This window comes from Alternaria triticimaculans (assembly GCF_023758025.1).
Source record: "Alternaria triticimaculans strain BMP 0046 chromosome Unknown scaffold_3, whole genome shotgun sequence".
Taxonomy (NCBI): domain Eukaryota; kingdom Fungi; phylum Ascomycota; class Dothideomycetes; order Pleosporales; family Pleosporaceae; genus Alternaria; species Alternaria triticimaculans.
The window spans coordinates 2510729-2533100 of NW_026055960.1; the positions used below are offsets into that span (position 1 = coordinate 2510729).

At 46.3% G+C, this 22372-nt stretch overlaps 6 protein-coding genes across 6 annotated transcripts; 5 read left to right on the top strand and 1 right to left on the bottom strand.

The window, feature by feature from the left end:
- Positions 1–224: 224 nt before the first annotated feature.
- Positions 225–4453, top strand: J4E78_003539 (uncharacterized protein; the record flags this gene model as incomplete). Its single annotated transcript, XM_049364177.1, has 4 exons — positions 225–518; positions 570–636; positions 694–4005; positions 4056–4453. 4 exons carry the CDS (start codon positions 225–227, stop codon positions 4451–4453), a joined length of 4071 nt encoding a protein of 1356 aa, XP_049224842.1.
- A 1558-nt stretch (positions 4454–6011) lies between these two features.
- On the top strand, positions 6012–7569 carry CKI1 (bifunctional choline kinase/ethanolamine kinase cki1; the record flags this gene model as incomplete). Its single annotated transcript, XM_049364178.1, has 4 exons — positions 6012–6216; positions 6328–6476; positions 6527–6932; positions 6980–7569. 4 exons carry the CDS (start codon positions 6012–6014, stop codon positions 7567–7569), a joined length of 1350 nt encoding a protein of 449 aa, XP_049224843.1.
- Positions 7570–8532: 963 nt separating this feature from the next.
- On the top strand, positions 8533–10576 carry J4E78_003541 (uncharacterized protein; the record flags this gene model as incomplete). Its single annotated transcript, XM_049364179.1, has 2 exons — positions 8533–8861; positions 8911–10576. 2 exons carry the CDS (start codon positions 8533–8535, stop codon positions 10574–10576), a joined length of 1995 nt encoding a protein of 664 aa, XP_049224844.1.
- A 239-nt stretch (positions 10577–10815) lies between these two features.
- J4E78_003542 (uncharacterized protein) lies at positions 10816–11757 on the bottom strand (the record flags this gene model as incomplete). Its single annotated transcript, XM_049364180.1, has 1 exon — positions 10816–11757. The coding sequence occupies one exon, from the start codon at positions 11755–11757 to the stop codon at positions 10816–10818; it is 942 nt and encodes a 313-aa protein (XP_049224845.1).
- Positions 11758–12449: 692 nt separating this feature from the next.
- J4E78_003543 (uncharacterized protein) lies at positions 12450–13263 on the top strand (the record flags this gene model as incomplete). The annotated part of the gene is made up of 3 exons (XM_049364181.1): positions 12450–12576; positions 12660–13048; positions 13114–13263. The coding sequence occupies 3 exons, from the start codon at positions 12450–12452 to the stop codon at positions 13261–13263; spliced, it is 666 nt and encodes a 221-aa protein (XP_049224846.1).
- Positions 13264–14957: 1694 nt separating this feature from the next.
- J4E78_003544 (uncharacterized protein) lies at positions 14958–15944 on the top strand (the record flags this gene model as incomplete). The annotated part of the gene is made up of 1 exon (XM_049364182.1): positions 14958–15944. The coding sequence occupies one exon, from the start codon at positions 14958–14960 to the stop codon at positions 15942–15944; it is 987 nt and encodes a 328-aa protein (XP_049224847.1).
- Between the last annotated feature and the right edge of the window lie 6428 nt (positions 15945–22372).

Below are 22372 nucleotides of genomic sequence, written 5' to 3' on the forward strand. Positions count from 1 at the left end.
TACATCAGGTCTGTTGTTAATAAAGTACCTGGGTACGGGCGTAGTGCAGTGAATTGTTAGATGATGGTGCGTGCCTGGCGACTCACTAGCAGCCCTGGAGCTGGCTCCAAACTCCGGGCGCTAGCGTTGGTTGAATCCCTGCCAAAACAGAACAACTCAGCGAGCAACATCATCACCGGCGCGCTCCTTCGCGTTTTCAACCGCCATCTCCAACACCTCGCATCATGTTCTCGCCCGAGGCGTCCATCGCGAGCGCGCGCAGCTCTTTGCGCAACCCCCGACGCAGACCGCGGATGGAATCCGAGAGCCTACGAAGCAGAAAGCGCAGTAAACTCAACGACGCGACCTTCAAGGACCCGGCCGACGCCCACATCAACGGAAACGGAAGTGCCTCGACAAATGGCCACGCTGTGCAGAGTGTCGACCACTCGGTTGTTGTGGTTGACATGCCCTTGAGCATTCGGGAGAAGAAGACGGCACCGAAGCGCGCGCCCAAGGAGGACACGGGCACGTATCTTGTGAGTAGATGCGCATCTACGCGAGACGGCACTGCTAATATGAGACTGCAGACCAAGAACGCAAACTACAGTGTCAAGAAACTGCCTGGCTTCCCGTCAGCGCTCCTCCGCCCATCGAGTACGGCATACACATCGTCATCCACCGTAATGCGCGCCTGCTGACACACATCTCTAGCTCCCATATATGCCACCGCCCTTCCCTCCGCCGGCCTCGCGCTTGCCCTGACATCAGATCGAGCCCTCGTCTGGGACTACAGCGCCCCGAACGGCCCTTCAAAGGTCGTCTCTCTAAACCTTAACTTCGGCCTCAGACCAACTGAACCTCTACCGCTCGGCGCCATCGTTCGCAACGGCCCCACCAACGACTACGGTATCGTCGCGCTCGCGCCTTCGACAGGCAAGATCAGCTTCTGGGAGAACATCGACAGCGCAGACACCCGAAGCCTATACCCCCAGCGCCAGCAAGGGGTGGATGGCTTTGTGAAGCTGTACTCTGGGGAAACCATAACCGGCCTGGTCGATGTCGAGCACGCGGGCTATGTCCTGGTCTTCAGCAGCGGCAGACTCGCTCAGCTGACTCTGCGCGATTCTCAGGGTCGACCAAGCGTTGCGACAACAGTCTTGAGCGCACCAAACGGCTCGGGAGGTAGCTTCTTCAGCTTCAAAGGCCTTCTCGGAGGATCCATCCGGAAGACCATCGCCTCCGTCAAGGCCCGGACATCGCAATCCAAGGGCCACATGGAAGTCATCTCGGCGACGCGAAACGGCCTCTTTCAGACCTGGGACTTGAGCTGGTCAGGACAAAACAGCCACCAACGAGACGTAGACGTATACGATGCGATCCTGTCGGCAGTTCAAACAGACACCGTTCCAGAAGTACGCAACCAGCAGGATGTCCACGTGCTGGATTTTGCCATTATGGAACAACAACAGGGTCAGGATGCTGTCAATCTTCTGGTTTTGGTGGCACTGTCTGGCCGGGACTCAATGGACTACTTCCTCGTGGAGGTGGATCTGTCGAGGACAGCCGGTACCATTAGCAGGGCGATACCAGTCCGCAACTTTCATCAGCCGCAGCTTACCAAGGAGCCGACCGGAACGCTTCTCCTGCCACAGCCTGGACACACAGCCTACGTCCAGTTTCCAGGAGCAGTCTTCGTCGCATCCCTCGCTCAACCAGAGGAGAGCCCAGAGGCACAACTGCTCGCAGACTCAGGCCGTTCTAGTTTACCCTTCCAGGACACCGTATATTTCCGCCCAGAAGTGACCCTTGCAGGCACTGCCCTGGAGACCCCGATACGGAAGGACAAGAAATCGACTGCTCTCGTCTTCGTCCAGCAATTCGGCCTTTTACAGATCAGCGCATTGCCTCCTACCACAGACGATCAGGATAAAGAGCGCGTGAAAGTGACCGCACGCAGCAAACTCGAGCAGGCCACCTTCTTCAGTACCATCCCCTCCAACATCATAGACTTCTCTGTCAGATCACGCTTTTCGTTCGCAGAGGAGGAGACTGCGGAAGCTGCACTTGCTATCAGTGCCGGCATCTTGAGCTCCTCGTACGACTACTTGGAGAAGGGAGTTTCGAACTTGGACGACCAATTCCAGCAGCGCTCCTTCGCCCTCCGTACCCTGATCACTCAACTACAAACCGATTATCCCCCCATATCTTTCCAGACAAGGTGGCGGCTATTGTGGCATGCCGAGAAGCTCGCGGCTGCACACAAGCTCTGGCTCTGGTACCAAGACAAGCTGCAGGACCAACAAGCACACCCGGATACCTATCCAGAGAAGATTCTGATGAGCGACATTATTAGAGCCTTGAATGAGCGCTACAAGAGCGGCCTCGATTCTGAGCTAGGCGAGAACGACACTATTCGACAATTCTTCGTTAAGGACGTTGACAGCTTTCACACGCTGATACCTTGGGGCTGGTTTTACCTGAGGACCTTCTATATGAAAGAGGGACTAAAGCAAACACCGTCCATCATGCAGAGGCTCAGTGAAGGCACCGATGTCATGCTTGTCGCTTTGGAGACAGCTTTCGAGTTCCGGCAAGCAAATGTGGAAGTATACGGTCTCGACCCTGATTGTCTGGATGACAGCATCCTCAAACCGGACTATGGCTACGATATGCTGCCTCCATTCTGGACCTCGTCTCACAACATCGTCAGCTCGATTCGAAGTCTCATTGACGTTGGCCGCAACCTTGCGGTGGACAACTACGAGGAAGGCTACCAAGAACTCCTGGCACAAAAGATCGGCAAGGACAACCCTCGCTTGGTGAAGCTTGGATGCCAGACTCACATTGAACGCTTTGAGTGGGCTCTCGCCCAGAGCGATGAGAAGACACGAGCCATGGGCCGCAGCCTCAAGGATGAGTGGAACAACAACGTCCGACCATCGCACATCATGGGCTTGATGGAGATTGGACTCCCTACAGAAGGTATGGAATTGGCCGAGCAGTATCACGACATGTCGACACTTGTAAACCTGATCTGGGAGGAGTCCAACTGGCTCGAGACGGAGAAGGCGAACACCCGCAGCAAGATGGAGCAGGCAGAGAGCACAGTCAAGCTGAACCGGATAAAAGAGCGCATCGCGCGCTACTTCGAGGTCTACGGTGATGACTGGGCTGGAGCGTTCTACTCAAAGTACATCAACGAAAACCAAGCAGGACAACTCTTCATGAAGGAGTATCTCAACCAACCGGCACTCACAAAGTTCCTACGAGCTGAGCCGTCGCGCGTCAGGCTCGCATGGATCAATGAAGTCTGCGGCGAGAAAGACTACGAAACTGCTGCTGAAGCTCTCTTTGAGGCTGGATCGAAGCAGGAGACGAATGCGTGGTGCCAGCGCGTTGAGCTCTCCATGGCCAAGCTTGCCTTGCTCTGCAAGGAGGCAAAGCATGGCGATGACCAAGCAGTAGTCGACCCACGCAGGGAGAAGCCCAAGGCGCTGAAGATGCGCGAGGCCATGTACCAGAGCATCGATCAACAGCTCGAGTACACCAAGATCCAAGAGGAGGTTTACGAGCGGTTGCTGCCCATTATTACCGGAGCTCTGGATGAAGACTCTGCTGTTGAACTCCTTATGGCCGAGTTTGGACAAGGTCGTTTGAAGGATCGACCAGCACACCAGACCATCCTCAAAGAGGGATTCGAGGCTCTGGTTCACCACAGGGTTATCGACCCTGCGCTCATGGTTGACATTCTCACACTCATGAATGCAGACGACAGCGAGGAAGGTGTTACTTTGCTTGGGAACGACGAGTTCATCTACGCTTTCAAGGTCTTGACAGTCAACTGGAACAATATCCACCGGACAACTCGCGACGGCCTGCTCAAGCTTTTCTGGAAGCGACTGTGCATCAAGGACAACTGGGCTTTGATCAATAATGAAAAGGAGGTGCCTGATGCCAAAATCCACGATGTGTTGCAAGGCACAGTCATGGCATGGACATTCCGCGCCTTGTCCGCCATGTGCAGTAAGTTGATGTCTAGTACCATATGTTTGTTCACCACTAACAAGTTGCAGTCGGCAATTCTTTCATCCGGACCCTATGGCCTAAGAACCTTCGGGACCTTCTAGGTGCTGGAGGAACGCATGGAGAGCTTTGTTTTCGCTTTGCTGCCGAAGACCTTCGCAACCCGATTATCAAGGACAACCTCTTAGATGACGATATCCTTCGCGAGCAGGTTAGCAAGAACAGGCTCACCGATTGGTTCAAGGCAGCCTGGAACACGGGCAAGACCATGTACGCCCGCGAGCTGGCACTGCAGGGCAAGGTTCCTCCTCAGTCTATGCCAGCAGCCCCTCAGATGGCGGAGGAAGAAGTAGAGGACGAAGCGGAGCAGGACGCTGCTGGGTCGGAGACGTTTGACGGAGACGACGAGAGCGCACAGCAGGAAGACGTGGTGATGCAGGATTCATGAGAAGTCGTGACCGTATTCGGGGTTTCATCGGGCGCAGTGCATTCAGGACAGGCGCGTATCAAGCATTGGGCACGGCGTTTGAAACGTGTACTCTGCAGACGCGGACAGCGTTCATTTTCTTTTTTGTCATCAAGTGTATTTCTAGCGATGGTTTTGCAGACGACAGGCGTCCTATCTCGTCCCATGTCAGTACCTGACTAGAGACGAGAAAGAGGATGATTAGAGTTGGAACCCAATGTATAAAAGTGACTATCTAGGTAATGCATGAAGTCCTAGGGGAGAGCCATGAATAGTGACATGCATAACCGCCTATCGGCAAGGGTCTCGACTCTGTTCTGTGGAGTCAAGCGACGACAAGCGTTCATTTGCGCGGTGGGTACCCAGCCGTGTCAGGGAACCGAGTGTGGCGCGAGCGAGAGGGCGCGGAAGCCGACGCGCACCAATGACCTGACTCGGCAACGGCCGTTGGGTGACTTGAGGCCGGGTTGTGAAAAAGTGGTGCTGCGCGTTGAGATGAGAGGCGGGAGATGTCGATGGAGTACATGTCAAGAGGACTACCTTTGCTTCTTTCTTGTCGCACCAAAACCGTTGGCCATGCCGTGAGGCGAAGCCACCGACTTGACGTAGGCGGCATGCATGAACAGCATGAGGCACAGCAGCGGTGAGGCTGGACAGGACACACGACCGGCCAATACGTGCTAGCCGTGCCGGTACTGTTGCGGCTCTACAGCAGGAAAGATCGTCGAGCTGCGACGGCGATGGCGATGGAGATGTCGATGTCGATGGCGATGACGGAGGACAGAGTCTTCACCCTGCTGATTGCCGTCGCGAATCCGCTGACCAGGCTTCCCTTCGCGCGGGCGCGCTTGTTGGCTGGGAAAGGATGCGTCGAATTTCCGAGGGCGTCCCAGGGCTGCTTTTGCTCGGAGGATGCTAGTTCTGGTGTGGACTGTGCTGCAGGTACAACAACAAAGTGACAGCTCAGTGGGGAAAGGACGGCTGCGCCGCGAGCGACCTGGGATGGGCTGCGGAATGCATGAAAGCCAGAATTGAGCCGCTGCATCGGGCTGCCCACGCCTGCGCCCACGACGACGGCCAGCGTGCACTTCCGTCTCTATGCAGGCGGGTGTAAATAGCTCACGGTGGCAGTCCCGTGCTCTCAGTGAATTGGGTGCTACTAAGAGTCTAGCGAAGGGTCGGTTGATAGGTTGCTAGTGCACGCCCCATGCCCAGTCGCTCCTTCCCCTTCTCCACGTCTTTTCCGCGTCGAGAGTCGGTCGCTCTTTCTTCACTATACGTGCCTGTCCTACGTGCCTTCCTCTGACCTCCCCGTCCCCTCGCACGCTGCTCGTTGCAGCACCACAGGTCGCTCCCGCCTCGCCCTCGACCCGCCGTCTCAGCAACGCCGAGTCGCGTTCGCCGGTTGCATAGCCTCGTTCCCGGCCTACGGCTGCGGCCCTGTCTCGCTGCTGTCACAACCACCAAGCCACGCACCTCTCTGCCACTCCCGTCCACCTCCCTTCCTCCTCCCCTCCGTTATCCGGGCTCCATCGACACCATGGCGAGCGGCAGCACGAGCTCCAACGTCGTCGGCGTGCACTACCGCGTCGGCAAGAAGATTGGCGAGGGCAGCTTCGGCGTCATCTTCGAGGGCACCAACCTGCTCAACCAGCAGCAGGTCGCCATCAAATTCGAGCCGCGCAAGAGCGACGCTCCTCAATTGCGCGACGAGTACCGCACATACAAGATCCTCGTGGGCTGCCGTAAGTACCGACCTCGCTTCCCCTTTACCGCTTGTTTTGGTGCTCGTGATCGACACCACCCTGTATATCAACGCATGTATGCACCTCGACTAGGTGGCTAACCATCTGCAGCCGGGATCCCTAATGTCTATTATTTCGGCCAGGAGGGCCTACACAACATTCTGGTCATCGACCTCCTCGGCCCGAGCTTGGAGGACCTGTTCGACCACTGCAACAGGAAGTTCTCCATCAAGACGGTCGTCATGGTAGCCAAGCAGATGGTACGTTCCGACAGCATCACTGTACTCTCCTCTGCTTACACCTCATCTAGCTGTCACGGGTTCAGACCATCCACGAGAAGAACCTCATCTACCGCGACATCAAGCCCGACAACTTCCTCATCGGCCGCCCTGGCTCAAAGAGCGCCAATGTCATCCACGTCGTCGACTTCGGTATGGCGAAGCAGTACCGTGACCCCAAGACGAAGCAGCACATCCCGTACAGGGAACGCAAGTCTCTCTCCGGTACCGCTCGATACATGAGCATCAACACCCATCTCGGGCGCGAACAATCCCGTCGCGACGATCTCGAGGCGCTCGGTCATGTCTTCATGTACTTCCTGCGCGGTGGACTGCCATGGCAAGGTCTCAAGGCTGCCACCAACAAGCAGAAGTACGAGAAGATTGGCGAGAAGAAGCAGACCACCCCCATTAAGGATCTGTGCGATGGGTTCCCTGGTATGTTGGCTGCATTCACTAATTCTATCACTACTAACAATGCGCAGAGGAATTCAACAAGTACCTCAGCTACGTGCGTAACCTCGGCTTCGAGGACACACCCGACTACGACTACCTACGGGAGCTGTTCACTCAGGCTCTCAAGAGCACCGGAGAGATCGAGGACGGCGAGTACGACTGGATGAAGCTGAACAACGGCAAGGGCTGGGAGGTCCTCAAGTCGCACCCATCGGCTGCCCAGGCGATGCACCACTCCAACGCCAACCCCAACTCATCCATGGCTGTGAACATGCAAGGCCAGCAACACAGGCAACAAAAGACGCATCTGCCTATCGACCACCACCGTCTCAACGAGCCTCTGCCCAAGCCTGGCGCGACCCGCGCTCAGCCCGGAAGGAGCCCACGCGAGACTATGAACCGTGATTCGCAAATCAAGCGGAAGAGCATGGGCGAGCTTGCGCCGCCCGAGGGTGCCTCAACGCAGGCCCAATTCCAACACAGCCAGCCCAACCTGGCACAGAACAACCGTGCTGCGCCTGCCAGCAGTCCGAACCCGCAACCGACGCGACAGAGTGCCGAGAAGCCTAGCTTCATGCAAAAACTGGCGAATGCCCTGTGCTGCGGCGCCAGCAAGTAGTAATCGCGGTCGCCAAGCTTGGTTTCCTTCCCTTTGCGTTGCATCCTGGAGTCCGTTCTTTGAGCGATAGTGTTCCCGGTCACGTTTTCTTCCTGTATAGGTATCTTGTAATGATTGATAGACGGGATCGAAAATCTCCTTCCACGGTAATAGTTACGACGACCGAGCGACCGAACCGCCTCCCACACCAGCCTGGATTCCTCATCAGCGCCGAAAAACATCATCACCACCCTCTCCTTCACCTCTGCGCTCCCGCGTTGCGAGACTACATCAGCTGGCAGTAGTGTGGGAGCGATTTTCCATTGGGCGCTTGCGGCGTTGCGGTGTGCTTGGGGAGGCTCGCACTTGTGGCATCTCATTTTCATTATTCATTTTGGCACGAGGAAAATATAGCATGTAAAGGAGTCTCTTCTGACGGCCCATCGCGTGTACAGGGCGACAGACGGATCTCGTTCTAGTTCAGGTAGAGTAGTCGGGCGAATAGACGCACTTACTACACCAAATTTCATCTTTGTCCAGTAGTGACGTTTGCCATGGTCAACATCATTGATGATCCATGGATGTCTGTCTGGCATTCTTGGTAGCGGCGATCTGAGGGGTCGGTCATGGGAGGGCACCAGGGAGCTATGGCCTCTTTGCGTATGCGATTGGAAGGTGCCGTAACAGCGGCAATCCATGACTCCATAGCTGTGCGTGCCTATAGCGCAAGAACTTGACTTGTAGCTTGATTTGCACTTGAATCTGTCGAAAACCCTTGCGCATTCTTTTGGATTTGAGTATCCGCCCATTTTGACTTTTTCCTTCGCCATTCCAATATTCCCACACGTGAGGTACCCGCGCAGGGTCCAACGCGACTTCCCAACAACGAAATTAAGCTCGTCCACCCCGGGGCCCTGCGATTCCATCACCCGCACCCTCTCCTACTACCGGCTCATCGATCAGCGGCGCCTTGCGAAAGTTGCGATGGCGTCGGGACGCGATGTGCGCGATATGCTCGGGCTGCCTGCTGCCGGCGGTGATGCGCCAAAGGCAGTAGGTCCAGCAGCCGTGGCAGCGCAGACTCAGAAGCGCTCAAAGCCTGCAGGAGGGAGCAGGAAGATACGTACGTTTGGCAGTCCTTACGTCTTTCCTTGGGAAATCGTCAAAAGGTCGAGACTGACTCTCATTCGACCAGAGGGCGTTGCGCGCGAGGTTGCTGCGCTATATGGCGAACGGCCGCCGCCTGTCGCCGTCTACGAGGAGAAGAAGGCGTATCGGGCGAAGAGACAGAGCACTGGCCCTGCAAAGAGATGGTATGTACGCGCGAGGCACTGCGGAGGATTGGCTAATTCGCGCTTCTAGGGTACAGCAGCCGTTTATGAATCCGGCGCGCAACGATGGCCTCGTCCTCAAGCACTGGCGGCGCAAGCCCACGACCGCACCACCCGTACAGGAAGCCGACGACGCGCCGATGCAGGAAAGCGACACCGCCGACAACTACATCGAGACGTGCGCCGACTACGCCAAATACGACATCAAAGTAGACATGCCCGGCTTCACAGACGAGGAATACAACCAGTACCTGCGGAGCGATGACTGGAGTCGCGAGGAGACAGACTACCTATTCGAAGTAGTAAAAGACTACTCGTATCGCTGGCCTGTGATATGGGATCGCTACGACTACAAGCCGACGCAACCACGCCCGTCAGAGCCAGCAAACAGCGAGGACCAAGCGCTAGCCACCATGCCCTTTGCGCCGTCGAAGAAGCGGTCGTTAGAGGACCTCAAAGCACGCTTCTACGATATCTCAGCCAAGCTCATGAAGCAGCGCATACCGGAAGTCTCCATGGACGCCGACCAATACAGCCTGTACGAGATGCTCACAAAGTTCGATCCGGTTATGGAGCGGAATCGAAAGATGTTGGCCACGGCACTCATCAACCGCACAATGGACGAGGTCAAAGAGGAGGAGTTCCTGCTCACCGAGCTGCAGCGCATCAACATGGCGGCCAACCGACTCGATGCCGAGCGCGAGGAGCTCCGGGCACGACTGGACGCACCGCCGCAGAACCAGGCCGTCTCCGCAGGTCTTCAAGCCTTTACATCATCACAAGCCCTCCAGGCCCTCTTCCAACAGCTGTTCCAGCAGGATCGTAGTAAAAAACGCGCATCTGGCGGTGGAACAGGACCTGGTAGACTCAGCCTCTCCGCAAACGACATGGTACACACTCCTGGTTCAGCACAACAACAGCTCTCGGCAGCAAATCGGCGGCAAAGCATGGCACAAAACCAACAACCTACCGCCCAGACGCCTGTCAAGCACCTCTCTCCACACCAAGAACACCGCTTCAACGTCTCAACGCACGAGAGACTTACCTCGGGTGTCACATTTGGCTCGGACAAGCTGCTTAAGATGCGACAAGCAAAGAGCAACGTCCAGACTCAAAAGATTGGCCAAATGCTCGCGGCGTTGGGCGTTAGTGACATTGTCAGCATACCAACGAGCAAGGTCGGCGAAGTCTTTGAGAATCTCGTCTCGAAAGTCAGTAAACTACTCGACGTACGTAAGGTCCGAGAGAAGGAGGAGGGAGAGTGCAAGGTCTTGCTAGCCATGAAGGCTCGACGAGACGGTGGTGGTGAAGGAGGCGAAGGACAACCAAAACAAGAAGTCCCTGAATCACAACAACAGACACCTGGCGGAGATGATGATGCCGACGGGGAGAACGACGACGAGGAAGACGAAGATGACGTTAATAAAAACTACGGCGATGATGCCGAAGCCGATAGGGACGACCGCGAAGATAACAACGACGCTGATAACCCCGACGATGATGCCGAAGGCGAGGAAGACGAGGGTGGATTCAACGGCGAAGACGACGATGGCGACGTGGATGCAGAAGGCGAAGATGAGAGTAGTAAACAGCAGTCTCGAGCGACGAGTCAAGGCGCACCGGGACAAAGCCATAAGAGGAGCGCCAGTGTCTTCTCTCAAGGCAGTGAAGTCAGCAGCAAACGGGCGAGGAAATGAGGGGGCTGGCTTTGACTTGGAGTGTGGTTTCTACTTTTGACTTCTGCTTTTGATAGCATAGCGATGGCGTTGGGATTGGATTGACAAGAAGGGAAAACATTCGTCATTGGGAAAATGATACGGATATGGATATGGATAGGGGACTGGAATAGCCCTGTTGGTATTGTTAGCTACGATGCATCACTATCCACACTGCATAGCGCAGGAATGTACAACATCATCCTACCTCATGCAACTAGCTATATCTTCGCCTTGACCTCATCCTGTTCCAGTCTTGCAAACAACGGCGCGTTCCTTCCCCCACGAAACAGCTCCAACATCTCCTTACCCATCCACGCCTGCCTGCTCTTCGCCAACCCTGTCTCCAAATCCGCAAATCGATCCGCTTGGATGAATATGCCCGCACCATTCGCCTTGCTGCCCTCATTGAACAACCAACACACCGCCAGCGCCACAGCTTCAGGTCGATTAATCGGCACACCCGCCTCCGCCATCTGCTTCGCGTACGCATCAGGCTGCATAGCCAACTTGGTGTTATTCGCCGTCAAGATAGGCGTAACCGTAATCGCAGGCGCAACAACCGAAATACTAATCCCCAGTTTCGCACATTCCTGCTTCAACGCCCTCATCAAGCCCACCACCCCATGTTTCGCCGCAGAATACAACGGCGCACCCGCTGAAGCCAGATACCCCGCTAGACTCGCTGTTAGCACAATAGAACCACCCTGTGCCCCGTTTTTCCGCAGGTAGTAGATGGCGAGTTTGGTCGTGGCAGCCGCGGCATTCATATCCAGCGTCAGCGTTCGGTGGTCTGGTTCCGCCAATTCCCCCTCGCTATCCAGCGCATCGTCGAAGAATTGGTCGCCGTGTTCGGCTATCCCTGCGTTGACGAATACGCAGTCTATGCGGCCGAAGCACGCGTGGCCTGCTGCGAATCCGGCGCGTTGCGAGGGCCAGGAGGTGATGTCGCAGGTGTGGATGAGCAGGTTGGAAGCCGAGTGCTTGAAGGTTGGAGGTGGGGGTTGGAGATCGAGGAGGATGAGGTTGTGGGATGGGTTTAGGGATGAGAGGAGGGTTGCTGTTGCGAGACCGATGCCGGAGGAGCCGCCGGTTATGAGGATTGTTTTGGGGGTGCTGGAGAGGGCTTTTAGGTCGGAGGGGGAGGGCGTGAAGAGTGTCATTGTGTGTGGTTTTTGTGTGGATGGTTGGTTATAGCGAGACTGAGATGGATGTGGTTTTGCTGAGGTAGTATTTGACAGGACAGAAGTTTTATAAGACAGGATCCAAGGGAGACGGGAGACGAAAGGAAGAGAAGATGGATATCGTCGATGCGGCTGAAAATATGCAGACAATCTGTTTACCTAGGTTATATGTTGTAGTTGCGGGGTTGGCCTCGGAGGTGGCTGGATTGAGTGGATTTCTTGTATAATCGCCGCTGACTCGACTGTATGTATGAAGATAGTCTTACGTGAGCTCGCATCTATCTAGCTGTATGTAGTAGTGTACTATATTCTCTTCATACTACGACGACAGTACTTTTGGTCTGCCATCAGCAACTGCTGCAGCCCTTTACATTTGTTGTGTCGAGTTTCCGAAATGCATGTGTCGTCATAATCTGACGTCTATGTTGACACATGCAGCTTCGAAAGGGTGGATAGTAGAAAACTGCGGGTGAAGTCGCGGTACTGTAGTCTCAAGACGCCGTGGAGGGAGCGACGCGGGCACGTGTCGGAGGTCTAACCGCTTTCGGAACGTACACCTGGAGTTTCGCGATCTCGAGCATACGAGCTTCAAGATTCCCAAGTGACCAGCTCACCCAACACTCAAACTCTGCGCTACAATTAGTCCTCCACGGGGAAGCAGAATCGCAGACATGTGGAAACCAACATTACTGCTCGCAGCCGCGCTGGCGGTACCGTCACAAGCGCTGCACTTCTTCATGGACGGAGCGGTCCAGAAGTGCTTCTACGAGGAATTGCCCAAGGACACGCTGGTTGTTGGTACGACATTCTCTCACATAGGAGTCTCCTGACCTGGAGACGTCGCAGAGTCAGCGGGAGAACCCACGACTAACAAACCCCAGGCCACTACCACGCCGAAGCATGGGACGACGCAACCAAGACCTACCAAACCAAGCCCGACGTCGGCGTCTTCGTCACCGTAGAGGAGACCTTTGACAACAACCACCGTATTGTTGCCCAACGGGGCAGCTCGAACGGACGCTTCACCTTCAGCGCTGCCGACAGCGGCCAACATAGGATCTGCGTAACTCCTCAGAACGTACCGAGCAGCGGCGGTGGATGGTTGAGCTCAGGAGTACACGGCACAGTCAAGTTCACGCTGGACATGGCGATTGGCGAGACGAGCAGAATCGAGAGCACGGATAAGGACAAGGTCCAGACGCTGGTGCAGAAAGTCAAGGACTTGAACTCAAGGTTGCAGGACGTAAGGAGGGAACAGGTCTTCCAGAGAGTATGTTTGGCGTCCACTCATCCCTGGGGGTACAATAGGAAGACACCGGCTAACACCTTTTGCAGGAACGCGAGGCCGAATTCCGCGACCAGTCCGAACACACCAACTCCCGCGTCGTCCGCTGGACACTCATCCAACTCGTTATTCTGGGTGTGACATGTGTCTGGCAACTATCGCATTTGCGAGCTTTCTTCATCAAGCAGAAGCTTACCTAGAATCGCCGTCGATTACACACAAATTGTTTCATTTCCGGCGGGCGCGATGATATGACAGGAGATAGGGAACAAAAGGCATACTTTACCTGGCTCGGTGAAACGCTCTTGTATGTGAGCTGTAGGATATGGCGTTGCAATAACGGGTTGGTGGATTAGCGTTTGTGTATTTTGAATGAAGCATGGCATTACGCTGAGTGTGTCTCCAGAGATGTGCGATTGCATCTTGTGTCCTGGTCGTGTATCTGAGCGGATGCTGAGTTCAAGCATTTGCATTTGGAAGTGCTAAGTCGATTCAGCACCGAGAGATTACCATACCGGCGAATGATTCACGCCCGACAGTTCTTTCCATACCGACAAGATTGCTCGCTATCGATAGCGATTCACGCGCGGCAGACCATTCACGCACGGCAAGCTTCACGCCCGGCAAGGGATTCAGCACCGGCATCTTACCATACCGGCAAAGGATTCACGCCCGACAAATCTTCCCATATCGATAAGTGACTCACCCCCGGCATCTTTACCATACCGGCAAACCATTCAGCACCGGCAACTTACTATACTGACAGCCTATTCAGCAGCGACACATTCACGCGCGGCATGTTTATCATACCGGCACATGATTCAGCACCGGCATGTTTATCATATCGGCAAACTATTCAACCCCGGCAGAACGTCCACGCACGGCAGACCATTCACGCGCGGCAGACCATCCAGCTCTATCAAACATCCGCGCCCGTCAAATCTTTACGCTCGTCAAATGTATCAGCCCCGTCACTTTCCACCACCGGCATGTTTACCATATCGGCAACCCATTCAGCACCGACGGATAAATCACGCCAGGCAAATTGCTCAGTACTAACATACACAATACCGATATGCCCATACTCTCGCCAGATTTAGCACCGGCATATGCTCCGCGGTGAGGTACTAGCATACAGACCATCTGATTCAATCCCAGCTCATCGCCAATACTAAAGACAGCCATTGCCAGCGATCTAACCTCCAAGGTACGGGTAGAGCAGCCTCTCCCGAGCCCATCGTCCCGCTCTTCGTCCGCTGCAAGTTCCCGCCGTTTCCGCCCCCACGCAGCCTCGCGCAGCCCAGCCTTGGTTCAGCCTCGTCCAAACCAATGGAACGAGTTGGTACTTATCGTGTGGCTGTCAATCCCAAGCTCACATCAGTTCACTTACCCATATCAGATGGTTCATGATGCAAACGTACTGCTATCTGACCGATGTGTGCAACAATAAGACGCCCCTCGACCTGAAATGCGGCTCAAGAAAGCGCCATCTTTGCAACTTGGCCCGATGTTCATGAACGATGAGGTCCCATAAAGTGGCTTACCGCGCAAGAAATTACTCAATATATGACAACACAAGTCTAGATATTTACAAGCATAATTCAACTGGATGAACACCACCCTGGTACATGGCTGGGTTGCCTCGCCAAATGAACGCGGCACAATCGATATCATCTGGAGCTGCGTCGTCACTGTCTTTTTGTGCAGTTGGTCTGTCGTTTTCCTGAATATACCCGAAAAGCACGACTTCCGATCGTATCTGTCGACGAAGCTGTCATGGGTTGCCTTCACCATCTTCTTTCCTGAGATCCTTGCGTCGTTCGCCCAGGTCCAATATCTCTCTGCCCGACACTCTGTGGCCGCGTTTCGTAAACTCGGGTATCCTGAATGGTCCATGACGCACGCCTTCTTCGCCGACATGGGTGGCTTTGTGCTTGATGCCCCAGACTATCCACGCTTTCCCATCAACGCCCACCAGGTTCACTACCTTGTAAAAAATGGCTTCCTCGACTTCCCCACGATAAAACGCGAAACTCTTCAGGACAAGAACAAAGCAGACGCTTTCGTACGTATCCTTACATCCGTTCAGATACTCTGGTATGCACTTCAATGCATCGGTCGTGCTATTCAGCACTTGGCTGTCTCGATGCTCGAGCTCGATGTCGTAGCCATCGTGCTGTGTACTTTTCCGACATTCTACTTCTGGTTCCATAAGCCCCTCGACGTTGACACGACGGAGACATTACATCTCGTAGGATCACTCCGACTAAGAGATGTACTGGCTTTAGCAGGGGACGCAGCCAAGCAGCCTTTCAATCTCACTCCACTCGACTTCATCAATCCGCCTCCAGATCCGTACCAAATTCTCGATCCTATAATGTGGGGCTTCGAGCATTTGATTCCAGTTGGTAACCATTCAAAAAATGTCCCGATAACTCGATTTAAAGACACCTCGCGTGCAAATCCCGGGAAGGTGACCCCATCCGAGATTGGGGTTTCTACGATCATATCACTCACTTTCATCTTAATTCACTTTGTTGCGTGGGACTTCAACTATCCAACGCAGTTAGAACGAGATCTCTCGCGAGGCGCCTGCCTACTACTTATCGGATGTGGATTCTCTTTCGGTAACCTTTGGATCTTGATGAACTGGCAACTCCCCAATCTTTGTCGATTGGCAGGTATTGCGCAAGTCAATACCGTTACAGAATTCATCGATGAGATACATCCGTTCTTCCAGTACGCTCTCAACGTGACGCATATGGGGTCATATGGTATCGCGCGGACTTTTATCATTGTAGAAGGTTTTGCTGGTCTTAGGGCCCTTCCTGCGAGTAGCTTCCGTAGTGTGGAATGGTCGGACCTGTTGCCCCATATATAGTGAAGGCAGAGATAGAATACCTCATGCGACTATGATGGTGACGACTACCATGGAGTTTCGACATATCTGGGTATGATACCATCCATAGAAAATATATATACCACTGTTACTGAAAACAAGGTCCCGATGTATAAATCACAGACAATTGCCCGGCAAGGGATTTTCGTTCACAGGTATTCAGCCTTTGCATATGTTGGCGATGCATAGTCTTGATTGAACCACATTGTATGTGGTGTATGGACACCAATGTCGGAAAGAGAGACTGAACTGCGTAATGCTATAGCAATGATCATATTCAAACCGTAACACATCAATCTGCCTGACAGAGACTAACCGTATGCTGTGTTCTTTCTGTATGGTCTGAAATGTCGATGTCTCCGTCAGTATCAGAGACGTACGTGCTGTCGAACAGCGCTCAAATCAGCCACAGCTGAGAAGACGCACCATCACGGTCCATCACTCTGCATCACAGATCTCCGTACATCTTCCATCAAAATACATGCGCGCAATATATTTGCACCGCGGAATAATCATGCACGCGCGCATCCATAATACCAACTCGAACCAATCGTTTCACGACCATGAACAAGCAGCGCAACATGATCAGTAAACACTGACGCGACAGTTCCCTTCCGATGACTTCACATCATATAACCCTCGCGCATAAACTCGCAACAAGATATTTACCCAAAACAACACGCAGCACGCTCCGCGGAACATCGGATGTAGTCAAAGCCAAACAGTGGATAACGGGCGTCATGCGCGTGGAGCCGAACAAACCTTGAAAGGGTCACCGCTTAACCCACGTACCCATGGACGTGACGATCTTCTAGCGTAAGAACAATGACACCTTCTTTCCAGGGCGAGTGAAAACCTTCCGCGGCACACGTCTTGGACGCATGAACCATTTCCGTCAAAGATGTTCCTCGCTATCTGACAACTCTGACGTCGACAGGTCCCGAACCGGATTTCCCCAGAACTCTAAACACACACAGACGACGTCAACAGCCGTGTCTTGTCAGGTCCGACCAGCGCCAACGCCAGCGCCAACAACGACGCGACCTTGGTTTTCTGAAACAAGCCATGCGAACTCTACAGCCGCACCAGCGAGATGTGTGAAGTTCGTTCCTGCCGTCAAAGCCGTTACTATCGATACTACTACCAAATCGCTTGCGCGCGATCCCCAGCGCTCTTCTCAGCCCTACATGACGTCCTGCAGTCCAACCGCATCGGCCGGTTCCCCCAGCACGCCAAAAACCCACCTAACGTGCGTCCCACAATACTCTCAGCGCAATTCCGATAGGTCAAGTCACTGTGGTACACACGCACCCACAAGCCAGGGCCCGGACGCTCTGCACCTCGTCGTTCGTGGGCAGACAAGGCCCAGATCCGACGTTTTTCGGTGGAGCCCACATGCGTTGGGTCACGTCTGCTCGGTGAAAGTGTACCGAGCGGAAATAGAACCACGCTATTTATGTTAAACTGTTGTTTTAATAAGCTATTTTACTATTAAACCTTATAATAAAGAGAAGTAGAAGAGTTATAAGAAGTACTTCCTATATTATTATAATATTATCTTAATATAATAAGTTTTTAATAGGTTATAAGCCTAAGTTCTTTTATTACTAAGATAACAATATTAAATTCTTTCTAGATATCTAGCAATAACCTAAATATTAAAGACCTTACTATATATAAGATTACTAAACTTACTAGATAGTAAAACTTTACTAAATAAAAATAAAATATTAAGATTATTATATAGTATTTAAATATATAAAACTAAATTAATAGTATATAAATATAAATTAAGAAACCTTAGATACTACTCTATTTATAAGAAGCTTTTAATACTATATAATATAATACTTTTATATAAGTAAATTCTAAAAATACTAATAATATTTTTATTCTACTAATAATATTATCTAAAAAAGTAGAATTCTACTAAATAATAATAATAAAGAATACTAAAAAGAAATATAATATAGTACTTATATAATATTACTAGTATTAAAAGAAGAAAAGTAAGGCTCTAATACTTTTACGTTTTTATATCTTAGACTTTATTTAATTAGTCTTAAATAAATATACTAAACTAAATATTACTTTCTAGTATATTAAGAAATAGTACTAACTTAGTAATTATTAGAATCTCTAGATTTTCTACTAAGAAATTAAATTACTTAGTCTATAATACTATAAAAATCTTAATAACTTCTTTAGTTAGCTAAAAAACTATATTATATATCTTTAAGAACTTAATAAAATATATAATAATATAGCTATTTAAGCTAAGATTTTTAGATTACTAACTTCTAAGTATAAAGAGATAACTTATATTATAAATCTACTCTATAATTAATAAAGAGTATAGTAGCCTATACTAGATAATATTAAGTAATAACTATAAGATACTAAGATTAATATTAAGTAAACTAAATACTTAAAAAAAGATAATAAGAATAAAAAAAATAAAATAACTAATATTAACAAGAACTAAAATAAGAATACTAAGTATCTAGTTAAAGAATATTAAAGCTATAACTACTTAGAAGATAAGTATTTTATTAAATATTCTAAACTAAAACCTAAGTAGATAAAACTTAAAGAGAAGAATTATAAGAAAAATAATAATTAATCTAGTAAGATAGTAAGCTTTATATTTAACTCTAATAAGAATAATACTAAAATAGTAATCTAGTAAGCTATTAAAGCTAAGTAAAATAATAGTACGTAACTTACTAATTAAGAATAATCTAATATTATAATCTCTTATAGTAAATATCTTATATTCTATATTAATAGTTACTTATTAGACTAGTCTAATAATACTAACACTACTTCTTAATAATATATATCTATTAATAACTCTAATATTTTATAGTAAGTACTAGTTAATAATACTATATCTTTTTCTTTATTATAACCTATAATTAAGTTTATATCTACGTTTTATCTTAATCTTAAAATACTTAATAAATAAATTCTACGTATCTATAGATTAAAGATAACTAAAATTAATTAGAATAATAATTCTAATACTCTTATTCTAGTATCTATTATAGACGTATTCTATAAAACTATATAGTTCTTTAAGTTTTCTTATAGTTAAGCCTTCTACTTAAACTATTATTTATCTAACTAGCCTAATATATATAATATAACGTCTAATAATAATACTAATACTAATAACTCTAATAAAACTAGTATATAACTATCTCTAATATTTTATAGTTTATTAGCTAACTAACCTTATAAGTTAGAGTATAAACTAAAGAATACTATAGAGATTAGAGATAGACTAAGTTTAAAGAAATAATTAGAGTTAAAAATAGTAGTTAGCTTAGCTCTTATTAATAATATATATAACTCTCTTATTAATAAATAGATTATTAACTCTAGTGTAAGTATATATCTATATAATAATAAGAAATAGTTTACTAAGTTTATAGATCTACTAATTAAGTTAATTAATATAGCTAATACTAAATTTTACCTTAATATTACTAGTAGTAGTATAGTACTTATTAACGTTTACACTAAGTAAAAACTTTAGAACTAAGTTATACTAAGTAATATTCTTTACGCACTTAATACTATATATAATTTATTATCTATATTATAGATTACTAGTAAAGAAGCTAAAAAATATATTAATAATACTATATTTAATATTATTTATAATAATAAACTTTTTATAAACTCTATAGTTTATAATAGTCTCTTTTACCTTAATATATACTATAATAGTATATTTAATATTATTAATACTATATTTACTAATATTACACTAGCTAATACGTTACTAACTAATATTAATAATAATTATCTAACTAAAGACGTTAACTCTATTAATAAGAATAGTACTAATAAAGCTAATAATTAACTAACTAAGAATACTAAATCTATTAATAATCTAGATACTACACTAATATCTAGCTTTAACTTTAATAACTATATATAGGTACTTTATTAAGATCTTAGATATATAAGTTTTAATTCTATAAGTAGACTTATTAATATATCTAAAGAGATAATAGTATTAAAGAAAGAAATTAAAGTATATATAGATTAGAGTTACTCTATCTATAAAGTTACTACTTCTATAGTTTATATACCTAGAGATTCTACTAGCTATATAAGTACTATACTAGAAAATCTTCTTTATATTAATATCTAGAGACTATATAGTATTAAGAAAACTAATAGTATTAGTTATATACTTAATATAATTAATAACTTTAGCTACTATTAGTAGAGTTAGCCTATAAAGAAAGCTAAATCTAATAAGTATATTATTATATTACTTAAGAAACTTTATATAGTAGAAAAACTTACTATTTATAATATTAAGATAGATAATACTATTATTACTAAAGTACTTAAAAAATACTATACTAATAAAGGTATCTATATTACTTCTAGCGCACTATATTAATATTAATAAAATAGAGTTATAGAGTAAGCTATTAGAACTATATAGAATTAATTAGCTATTATTCTTAGTAATACTTAATTAGGTATATTATAATTTATTCTTAGTACTATTTTCTAAATTATTAATGTTTAAACTTAATAAGCTTTTATAAACACTAATCTATTAGAAAAGCTATAGCTAGAAGTTTAGATATATACTATCTATATTAAAAACTATACTCTAATATACGTACTTAAATCTAAGAAGATACTATATAAAGTAATATATAACTAGAGACTAAATATTACTAATATAAGACTATAGAGTATATAAGCCTATATATCTATTTCTTAAATAGCTAGGTTAACCTTTTATAGTAGTACTTAACCTATAATATATAAATTATATTTATATATATAGCTAGGTTACTTTATAGACTATAAAGGTAATACTAATATATAAGTCTAGAACTCTAATAAGAATAAAATATAGTAAGTTAATATAGTAGATATTATATATAGTAAATAAATAAATAACTCTTAAATAGAAAGTACGTAGATTACTTAATTATAACGTATTAATTATAATAATAATAACTATTAGTCTAATACTAATACGTACTACTCTAGGTAAGCTATATAAGCTTCTATACTATAACTTTAAAATTATAATAAAGATTTTATATTTAATATCTTTTTAGATAACTAAGATAATACTATTATTACTTTTAAGTTCTTTATTACTAACGCAAAAGGTAGATCTAGAGAATAAAACTCTACTAAGAAATATTATATATATTTTAAAAGTAAGTGTATATATAATAGTATTATACTATTTAATAAAAAATATACTTTATATAAGAAGTAGTATAGTTACTATATACTATAAGACTATAATAAAGAAAATAGTTAATTAGTTTTAGGTAAATCTAAAGAATAAAACTTTACTAAGAAATATTATATATATTTCTAATATAAGCGTAAATATAATAGTATTATACTTTTTAATAGAAAATATACTTTCTATAAGAAGTAGTAATATTACTATATACTATAAGACTATAATAGAGAAGGTAGTTAACTAGCTCTAGAATTAGGTCTACTAGTAGATAAAAAATATACTATATATAGTTATAATAACTAAATATATAATAGTATACTACTTTTTAATAAACTATACTTATACTATAAGAAACGTAGTATTCTATACTATATAAAAAAAGCTAGAGAATATAGTTAATTAGCTCTAGAATTAGGCCTACTAGTAGATAAAAAATATACTATATATAGTTATAATAAACAAACGTATAATAGTATACTACCTTTTAATAAACTATACTTATAATATAAGAAATGTAGTACTCTATACTATATAAAAAAGGCTAAAGAGATTACTTTAGAGAATAAGTATATCTTTTATATAAGTAAATAACTACTATATAATAGAGAAGATCTATATAAAGTATATATATAATAAGAAAAGAGATATATTTCTAAGAATCTTAGAAACGCGTCTAAAGATAATAAGTATATAAGATATACTAGTTTATAGCTTATATACTCTAGAAGTAGTTTTTATAAAAATTATATTAAGTATAGATATATCTAGTGCGTTTATTCTAATAGTAATAGTATAGATATAAAATATACTACTCTAAAGTACACTAGTATATTTTATAATAACTTTTATATTTATAGATTCTATTAATAGTTTAATAAAATATACTTTAGTACTTCTAAAAACTATAATAGTAAAATACTATATAATTACTATAACGTTAAGACTATACGTAGTTATTCTAGAGATTTAAATATTAACTAGTTATAGCGCTATTTATATAATCTCTACTATAGTATATAACTAACTTTTTCTAATACTAGATAGAATAGTTATATTAACTCTTCTTTACTATATAATTAGAAGTTAGAGAGTAATTTAAGCTTCTATTACTCTAGTAATAATAAGAATTATATTCTAAGTAATAATAATAATAATAACTCTAATAAAT